The sequence below is a fragment of the Pagrus major genome, chromosome 2 (assembly GCF_040436345.1).
Source record: "Pagrus major chromosome 2, Pma_NU_1.0".
NCBI lineage: Eukaryota > Metazoa > Chordata > Actinopteri > Spariformes > Sparidae > Pagrus > Pagrus major.
The window spans coordinates 31,213,937-31,224,457 of NC_133216.1; the positions used below are offsets into that span (position 1 = coordinate 31,213,937).

The 10,521-nt window shown below is 41.7% G+C and overlaps 1 protein-coding gene across 1 annotated transcript; it reads right to left on the minus strand.

Annotated features, from left to right (window-relative positions):
- Positions 1-688: 688 nt before the first annotated feature.
- Positions 689-7,829, minus strand: LOC141014921 (aldehyde dehydrogenase, dimeric NADP-preferring-like). Its single transcript, XM_073488863.1, has 9 exons — positions 7,674-7,829; positions 7,370-7,601; positions 5,543-5,628; positions 3,666-3,874; positions 2,992-3,109; positions 2,758-2,899; positions 2,501-2,667; positions 2,317-2,416; positions 689-1,002 (listed from the first exon to the last, which is right to left on the minus strand). The coding sequence occupies exons 1-9, from the start codon at positions 7,827-7,829 to the stop codon at positions 689-691; spliced, it is 1,524 nt and encodes a 507-aa protein (XP_073344964.1).
- Between the last annotated feature and the right edge of the window lie 2,692 nt (positions 7,830-10,521).

The following is a 10,521-nucleotide window of genomic DNA, read 5'->3' on the forward strand; positions in this document are numbered from 1 at the left end:
AATAATAATGAAGGAGGACAGGATGGAGCACAACAACAGCCACAGTTACAGATGTTTGCTTCATGCCAAAAAGGAAGCATGAATCACTTTGCGCAAGGTGTGATGCTTCCAAACGCATGAGATTGGTGCACTTAGCAAATCTTCAGAGAAGTCAGGTTAGACATTTGCAGCCAACTCATATTGCTGATTTGCCATTAACGTGCTAATACTTGCTTATTAGTTGTAGCCCTCGAATCAAAAATACAGCCTTAAGTGAAGTATTGCTGGAAGAACACGGTTTTTAGAATTAGAGAATTATAAATGGTGCTAAATAAAAATGGAAGATGACAATGTACAAACAAATCTTTTATTAGCAAAATCAATATATCATACATGCATTTGATCTGTGGATTACTGTAAGTAGGCTGTGGGTTTCTCAGTTCATCGTCAAATTTGTATTCATAATGATATTTCCCCAAAAAGTGAATGTTAACCTCCTGTGATGGAAAATGGAGGACAGCACTGTGGTGTGTGTTTGGTCAGTGTTGAACCCTGTTTGTCTCAGCGCTGAGGGACATCTGATATAAAATAGACACACAGCAAATAAAAGTTAGATCAAAGGATTATCGTATTTTTAAAATATCTGAATACAAAACAGGATTCACTTTTTCGTCTTTGATCGATTTTACAAAGGGAAGCTGCAGTGTCTCTAGTTATAGAAGCCTCTCCAGTACCAGCAGGTGCAGTTCAGGCCTGAAGCTATGAGCAGGATGACCAGCAGGGTGATGAACAGGCCTAAGCCGATGATGGTGGCAACGACGGCCCACACCAGCGTCCTCTTGGACATGTCGATCAGGGGTGAGTTGAGGGCCATCCGCACCCTGCGCGCCCGCCGGCGGTCCTGAGGGGGGTACCGGGCCAGGTTGACACTCTCCATGCCTAAAGAGCGGACCAAGCACGCCCTCTGGTGGCTCAGCTGGTCAAAGGTGTGTTTACCGTGGTAGCGGCCCATACCACTCTGACCTGGAGGGGTCAAACACAGTCCCCAGTCAAGTGTTTTGAAATGAAAAACTGCATTTTAAAGTTCTATAATATGATATATGAAGAATGTCTGATATTCAGTATTCATAAGTCCTGCATGTTGGGTGTCAGTGAACTTCTCACAGCACTACCACCCAGTGTGAAAAGCTAAAGATCTGAAACAACTTCTCAGGACACACGAGTAGATTTCTGACCCAACTTGACTCCAGGTGAAGAGGCAAGGAGGTAAGGAGAAACTGCACTAGATCTGTCTGGATGAGTAAACAGATTTGCCATAACAGCTTTATGTGATAGGCTAATATGTCCATGTTGTGTTTGCTTGTTCCACTAGCCAAAAAAGAGAAAAGAAAAGCCATAACACCTTTTGAAGCTGCTGACATGGTGGTAACTGCAGACCTGTCAGTATGTTTGGATGTTTTTCTGCACACCAGTGGCCAAAAAAAGATGAATGTATCTTGAAGTGAATTTCAGTTGGAAGAGAAAAGAAAAAGATCTGTGTCCATCTCCTGTTATGTGAGTAATAGGAGATGGTCTTAAAATGACTTCATCCAAACAGAACCTGTAACTCATCGGAGCATCACTGCATATTGCTGTTGCTTCCAGTGTTGGAAAAAAGTACTCAAAAGTCATACAAGTAAAGATATTGTGTTCAAAGTGAAAGTCACACATACTAATAGTACTTGAGTAAAAGTCTTAAAGTATCTGATATTAAATGAAAGTAAGTAGCAAAAGTACAAGTTAAAGTAAATAAAAGCAGTAAGTCTACAAGTATTTATGTATATGTATGTACTGTAAACTATGAGAGATTATCAGCCTGGTTGATTATCATATCTGATATTCAGCTTTTTCCTGAATATCAGAATCAGCGTTTGTTTCTTTTTTATTCTGATAGCTGATGAATTTAAAAATGTGCTACTTTGGCTCTGGTGCAGCGTGCAAACTGCAAAGTAACTAAGGTAATCAAGCAAATATAGTGCAGTAACAGTACAATATCTGCCTCCAAAAACATGGTGTGTAACAGAAAATCGAAAAGTACCTCAAAATTGTACTTATGTACAGTACTTGAGTAAATGTATTTATTCCATCACTGGTTGCTTCCCACCAAAATTCATGTGCTTTTTGCAAGTTATTGTCCAAAAATACCATAAATCATTCTCATCTGCAGCCAGTATTGTTTTCTATTTCTGGGGCTTTTTATCAATATTCCTCCTCAGCCAAGTACAGGAGGGGAAAAACAGTTCGCTCATAATGATGAAGACAGTGAACATACAAACAAGAATGCTCTTTGAGTCTTACCAACACCACCAAACGGGAGAGAGTTGAGTGTGTAGTGCATCATAACGTCATTGACGGTTACTCCTCCACTTGTGGTCTCCTCGATCATCCGTTTTATTGCCTTAGAGAGACAGGAGGAGAAGAAAGATAAAAAAAAGAGTTTCAAACACATTTAAACCTCCTTGCTCCCGTTATTTCCTCTCACCTTCTTATCAGAGCAGAAGATGTAGAGGGCCAGAGGTTTCTCTCTCTCGCCGATGAAGCGGATGGCATCGTCCATGTCACTCACAGTCACTATGGGCAGCAGAGGGCCGAAGATCTCCTCCTGCATCAGCCTGGAGTGAGGGGGCACGTCCTTCAGCACTGTGGGGGCTGCATGTAGAACATCAGTGTTCATTGAGAAGACATATAGATTTCAACACAATACTCTGACTGATTGACTACCTCACTGTATCTTCCTACCAATGTAGCGCTGCGAGGCATCACTCTGTCCTCCCACAACAGGAGTGTAACCCTCCATCAGACTCATGACTCTGTTGAAATGATGCTGGTTGATGATTCGGCCATAGTCCGCTGAGCATTTGGGATCAGCGCCATAAAATTCCTGGGATGGATCAAAAGGTCTTGATGAGACTCCAGACTGTGCAGTTTAACTTACAGTAAGATGTTAGCTCAGACAGGTTTAGAGGACGGTACCAGTAGAGTTTGTCGGATGCATTCCACGACTCGGCCCTGGATGCACGGTTCACACAGGATGTAGTCTGGAGCGATGCACGTCTGACCACAGTTGACAAACTTTCCCCATGTGATTCGACTGCACACAGAGCAGGTATTTCAGTGTTTGAGGGGGTCATATTCAGGCACACAGCAAAAACTGTATTGGTCTAATTTCTTGTCAAAAAATCTCATTACACTGAATATAAGACTTAATCACCCAATAAGCAACATTTTCAGTGAGATATAGAGACTTGCTTTTAGAAATCTCAAATTTAAAGAAATGCATTTTTACTTGTTCCAATAGCAAAAAAACAACAACATTATATTCATATTTTGACCTTGAGTGAACAGGATTTCTCTGGTTTGAACACTGTTGGAAACATTTGGGATAATGTAAGTACACAACTCAACTAAATACACAACTAAGGTCGTGTCAATTTCAGACATTTTAATGCAGAATTCTTACATATGTCTTTTAAGCTGCTTCCTCTTTGCTCTCTTTGATTAAAGTGCTACAAAGTGTTGTATTCTTAGCATTAACCATGAGGCCTAATTACTCAACCAACCAGTAATGGCATGTTGCCCTGTACATTTTATTCAGCTCTGTGCATGAGTGCTGGTGTTATGGGCAACTCTGATGAGTGGTGTGTTACCGGCAGGCGATTCTGATGTCACAGTCCTTGTCGATGTAGCAGGGGCTCTTCCCTCCCAGCTCCAGGGTCACTGGGGTGAGGTGGCGAGCTGCAGCCGCCATCACCAGTTTGCCCACTGTGCTGCTTCCTGTGTAGAAGATGTGATCGAACCTGAGCCTCAAAAGCTCCTGGGTCTCTGACACTCCACCTGTCACCACTGGGTACAGATCCTGGAAATCCACAGCAAAGATCCACAACGAAAATGTTAACTGGGCCAGTGTTCACTTTGTCAAAGAAAACTATGATAAAAACAAATTGTCAACAACCTTTTTTAAAACAAAAATGACACACTGACTAGCTGAAAATAGACCTCTGATATTAAAAATAATGACCGAATGTAGGTCATGCTTTGCTTTCGTTGATGAGACAAGATGCCACTAAAATGTCGGTGTTGGGCTATTGGAGATCTAAAGAATGCATGATGACCTCCCCCAGTGTGTCTCTATCTGTCAATATAACATGATGCCTTCCATGCAAAAAGGGCTTGGTCAGAAAAAATGAACAGATCTATTCTATCTATATAGAATTCGACAGAAAGGAAAACACAATGCACTCTGGGAGACGGAGGTACACCCTGTGGCTACAGATTAAGTTGGAAGAATACAACCCACTTGAAGACATAGCTGAAGTCACACCATGTTGCTATTAATGCCACAGCAAGTTAGCTAATTGTAAATCCTAATGTGAAAAAAGAACTGTTCAAACTGCCACCCAAAATATTTTTTTTGGCATATTCAGATTGTATCCAGATTTATTTTTGGAAGTCTGGACAGCAAAACAACACATTTAAAATGCGATTCAAATCAGATTACTATAGATGCGTCTCAGTCTGGACACTCTGGACGCTCACATCGGATCTAAAAATATCTTTTGTGTAACTCGCAACGTGATACACATCGACAACGCCAAATCCAGACACATAGAAGTGCATCACAGCAGCTGAGCAGAATCCAAGCTGCGACTAGTCGTAGGAGCGGTATGGCAGACAACACAGAGAACAACAGTCTGCTCTGAGACCGGGCAGTGTGAGTGTTTGGATCTCAATTTCTCATGCTCCGTGTTGGAAAGCCATATCACCAGCATACGTATTGACTGATGCCTACGTTGTTACCACAGCGACCCATGCAGATAGCTGCTCAGTCGTCTCCTGGATCCACACACTTTACATATATTATAATTTGTATCAGATATTCTGTCAATGCAATTTCTAAACTGTGACTTTGTTGTTCTGTTCTGTACATGTGACATCTATTGCATGTCTGTCCGTCCTGGGAGAGGGATTCTCCTCTGTGGCTCTTCCTGAGGTTTCTTCCATCTTGTTTTTTCCCATGTTAAAAGGTTTTTTTTTTTTGGTTTTTTTCTCAACATGTGAAGTTTTTCCTCACTTGAATCGACGGTCTAAGGACAGAGGATGTTGTTCACTGTACAGATTGTAAAGCCCACTGAGGCAATGTGATTGTGATTTTGGGCTATATAAATAAAATTGATTTGAAAGGTAATAACTTTTGTCGAATAAAACTAGACTCAAACTATGATGGATGACTAAAATGTGACTAAAGACAAAGGCTAAAAATAAAATTGCTGCCAAAATGAACACTGACCTACACAGGGTTTTGACCAAAAATATCAAGCATGGCTGAGACGTTCCTGACACATTCAAGATGATGTTAGCACTTGGGAAGAATGAGTCACTGCTGATGGAGGGAGTCCCCTCACACTGGCCACTTGGCCCTAGAGCAGAACATATCTATGATGTACTGTACTGTGTTGGCACAAGGCTTTAACGTTACAGCAGCTCAGACCATTACTCCATCAACAATAGCAGCTGGTGTTCAGACCTTGTCCAGATAGCGGGGCAGCAGAGCCCGGAGGAGGAGGGACGAGTACTCGCTGAGCTCGGACGGTTTCACCACAGCTGCATTGCCTGCAGAGAGAGAACACGAGTTTGTGTGAGTGGAATGAGATCACTGAGTGACGCAGAGCTCACAAGTAGGAGGACAAGAATGCAGCAAGGCTGAGGATGCTGTCAAACTCCAGTTCACACCAGGATATCTGTCTCTCAATATCCTCAGACTTGTGCTGCAACATACAAGTTTGACCAACGTGCATATTTAAGGCCACTAAGTAACATTTTAATTGACTCATATCTAAATTAAATATGTGATGCTCATCCCTTCAATAGGGTTTATTTATTACAGTATTTACCACAAAAAAAGAATGAAATAGGTAATAGCAACACTTGGAGCTAAAGAATCAATTTTCATTGTTTTACTAGTTAAAGTTATTAGTTAACTACCTGATAGAAACTGATGGATAAAGGCTATACTGCAAAAAAACAGGCAGAGAAAACCCAGTAATGTGTTCACAGACCATCCTAAAGTTAATGTTTTTTAAATCAATTTTTATTTCTTTAAAATTGTTCTGGTTGATAGCAGGAAAATGTATAGAATGAATGCTGCTCAAAGCTTTAAACCTGCATTAATGTTTTTTTTTAATCAAGTGTGGGCAATGTTACAAGTTGTTAGTGAAATGGAAGCAAACAGTTACTTATTTACACCACCATAATAATAATAACAGTCTGTCTTTTTGTGCTCTGTTTTGGTCTCCATCAACTTGATTAATGCTCCACTGTCCCTCAGCTAGTCAAACTATGAGTTTGTCACTATGAGTGACACCTTTCAGTGATCCGATCGATTGTTCCTGCACAATTATTCATTATAGCAGCTTTAAAGTTAGAAAACAATTTTCTATGCTGACATCTTTTATACACATATATTTTATATACTTCACTGAAGCTCCAAGATGCAACATAGAGTGAAATATTTGAGCCAAGTTGTTAATATTGTTGCATCATTTAATCAGATAATAGTATTGTAAATGTCTTTGGAATCTGTGTTTGCACACTCTCCCTTAGTTTAACCTGACACATTTAATATAATGAAAATATTTGGGATCTCCGCTAGAATTTAAAGGCCTACATATTCTTGGACTGTCCACACAGGGGTTGTCTCTAACTTGTCTGAGACGTCTTTTCTGTGGACTGCATGGGTGTGTACAGGCTGTGACTGGATGACTTCTCTGTCACTCTTCTGAAAATCACTTAGGTGGGGAGGGGGGTTACATCTTTATAAGACCCTCCCTAACATTATTAATATTTTATTTGGACCCTACCTTTGACTTAGAAAAAAACTACAACACCGTCCCTCTTAAATGCTAAAATATAGTTCTGGGTCAGTACAACTCTTACCACCACTATCACTCAAAAGGGTAAAGCATGACACATTGAAATCCTAACCCTAACATTACTCATGCTCATTACTGACATTAGAATTTGGGCTGTAAAAAATAATTTGTTAACATTCCCATTTGTTGTTTCACAGGCTAACATGTGACAATTAAACCTTTATCCTTTTATTAGTGCATGGACTTTGGTAACTTCACATAATCCCCAGAGTGGCTCCACCCGTCTTGAACCTGAGCACAGGTCTAATCAGCAACGACTGAAAACACGTGTGGATGTGCAGGACTGTCAGGATCCATTTCTGTGGTGTCAGACTGACAGTTCTCACTAATAAAGATGGCGTTTACATAATAATTTACTAGCAATGGAGGTCTACTAAATCTAAGTAAGCTACTGAGGGACAGGAGACAGAAAAACCCTCTACCTGAAGCAATAGCTCCAACCAGGGGCAGCAGGGTGACAGCCCAGGGGTAGTTCCAGGCCCCAACGATGAGCACCACTCCCAGGGGCTCCGGCTGGATATAAACCTCATCTCTAATGGTGAGGAGGTTCTTCTCGACCGGCCGTGGAGCTGCCCACTCCCCCAGCTTCTCTACAGCCAGCTTGATCTCATTCTCAATGCCAATCAGCTCCAAGAGCGGTGTGTCGTACTGGCTCTGCAGGACAGTCAACATATTACACACATACAATACATGTTACACGCAGCAGTGCACCATATCTCCACTCACCCTGTTGATGTCTTGTTTGAGAGCAGTGGAGATCTCAGTCTCTTTCTCAGTGATCATCCTCTGCAGGGCGTGAAGCTGCTGCAGTCTGAACTCCACAGGCCGAGTCCTGCCGCTCAGGAAGGCCTCCTTGGCCCGCTGCAGCGCCTGCCTCTCCATACACACAGCCTGAGGACAGCTGAGGGATTCTGCAACTGTAGACACATGTGAGGCAGCAGGCTTGACTGTTTGGAATATACACTGACAACAGCAGTGACAAGAACTGACATTTAAAGGGTAAATCCACCAATTGTTCGCATTAAAGTGTGTGTACAGGTGTTGGGGAGTACTACTGCATGTGTGAAAAACACAGTATAAAGTCTTATTATGGCTCCAGAGGAAGCTGCATGTAATCTGACAAATTGCCTACAGTGATGTCACTCAGTGGGTGTGTTGCATTGTGGGTAATGTAGGTGGCAAGTTTTGAAAAGGAAGAACGATGTCTAGATTGGTGAAGGGAGAATACTCTGGTTCTGCTGTATTGACTTTGATAATTTGCGTTAAACTGTCCATAATGAGTCCAACAGTGTTATAGATGCATCCTGGAAATTACAGGGAGTCGACAAGTCACTACAATATCCACATGTTCACAAGCAAGGTGTCCTTAGAAGTGAAAGATTTTCTACTTTTACCTTTACTTTCTATGCACTGTTACTTTTGACAACAATGTCTAGGTAACCAGGCAGAACCTGTGCAGGTGTCAGCTGCTCCAACAGCCATGGCAAACTTCAACTTTGGAAAAACACTGAAAATGAAAACTATACTTCAGATGAGAGCCGCTGTCTGAGACCATACACTTTACATAGATTCCCTGGGCAGGCAGAGGGCCAAGGTGTTCGCTGGAAGTTGATCATAAGATATTAGAAGATTAGATTAATTGTATTTTAAAAATGATTTTACTAATGTAACTGGTCATGATTCAATGCAGCTCTTACTATGCTAGCTAGCTGGTGACGTAATATTACACAGTACTTCTTCACAAATGTGACGAACGGTCAAGTTTTTTCTCTGTTTTCCCCTGATCTGTTCAGGCTATTGTCATTACCAATGTCTAATGTGTAAAACCTGAATAACATTAAGATAACCATCCACATGAGGTACCTTCGTCAGTAACTGGGGGCCACTGTCTATCATCAGCAGGCAGCAGCAGACTGAGCTGCCACCTCAGTAATGGCAGTGAGATGGTGGAACACACAAATCAATCCCTGCACTCATCGGTAGGAGTGCAATGCTGGACCAGTGGAAGTTTTTCAAAACCTGGCGCCTTCATTACCCACAATGCAACTTGTCACTGAGTGACATCACAATAGGCAATACACACAGCTGACAGCTTTTTTTAACATTTGCAGTAAGACTCCCCAAGACCTGTAAACACACTTTAATGTGTACAGTTTGTGGTTATGCTTTAACAATGAACTATCAAATAATCCTGGCATAACTTCTATATGATCCAGAGCCCTCACCACACGCCTATCTAATGACCTGCAGGGTCACACAACAGCAACAGCACTTATATGAAAACGTCAGAGGGGACATGAATGATTGTCCAACAGTCTTGTGCAGTGGCACAGCGTGTAGTTACTCAACCTACCAGCCTTTAAGACATGTTGAGTCGGATAAACACAAAACAACTGTTATATACAAAAAATAAATAAATAAAAAACAATGTTGTTTCCTATGGAACCCAGATTTTGGATTTTCTTTGGTCTGACTAAATGAATTTCCCATGCAGGTGTCACACTGACAACAAAATCAGAAGATGTCTGCTGACCTTTTTCTGATTGGATGCAAACATGGACAGAAAAAACCCTCCTGCATGTCGTCCTTCATGATCCTCATATCTTCAGTCATGACACTTTATTACTGTCTTACCTCCAAAGTAAAAACGCTTGTAAATAAGCTGTACATGAAACTGTTACTGCTCAGTCTCAGGCTCCTGTGACATGCTGTCACTGACAGTATTTCTGGCTGACTGATATCTGCAGCCGCAACTTTTGAAACCCTGCTGCCCGTCAGAGAGCCTGCCGAGGCTTCACTGCTGGTTTACTCTCAGTTCATACAAATGACAGGCTGCATTAATAAATCATTTACACCATGTGGGCTTTTTCTCATCGCGTCTTACTTTCATGCAGCACGATTACGAAACGCCACGACGTCGATTATTCGATCGCATTATCAGGTAAAAATCGTTTGATTCAGAAAAACTGGAAAAGACTATTTAAACTTACCTGTGCTCGGGTCAGACACGCATCCAGTGGGCTCAGGTATCAGAAAATCAAAAATATCAGTTCAATAATCCGTCAGTGGTCTGATGTGACGCGGTTCAGATGTCCGACACGCTGCAGGTCACACTGACTGACTGACTGACTGAATGACTGACTGACTGACTGACTGAATGACTGAGGCTCATTGTACACTGTTTAACAGTCAGGCTGCTCCAGGATCACTTTACTGACTGTAACCACCAGCTTCACTCTGACCGCCCCACACACTGAGATCCCTGATAACATACATCACACACCCCCCCCCCCCCACCCTCAAATACACACACACACACAAACACACACACACAAAGTAGCATGTTTTAATGAAATCATTGTAGCTTTGCTTGTAGCTCACCTGCTTGTGTCTCTTCTTGTGCAGCCATCAGTAGAGCTATCAGGAGGATCAACGTGTCTTAATAACAGCGTTATCAATCATGTCATAAACGACGATAGCCTTGGGATCTTGTTAATGATATGCTACTGTTAAGATATGTATCTTTGTTCAAATTCATCAATCAGTCAAGTACAGAGAGAAAAACAAATGGCAA

Coding starts and splice junctions, on each gene's coding strand:
- LOC141014921 (XM_073488863.1), bottom strand. CDS start 7,829: ATGGAGAGGCAGGCGCTGCAGCGGGCCAAGGAGGCCTTCCTGAGCGGC. Junction 7,602..7,673: donor TCAAACAAGACATCAACAGG/GTGAGTGGAGAT, acceptor ACTGTCCTGCAG/AGCCAGTACGACACACCGCT. Junction 1,003..2,316: donor TCTCCCGTTTGGTGGTGTTG/GTAAGACTCAAA, acceptor TGACCCCTCCAG/GTCAGAGTGGTATGGGCCGC.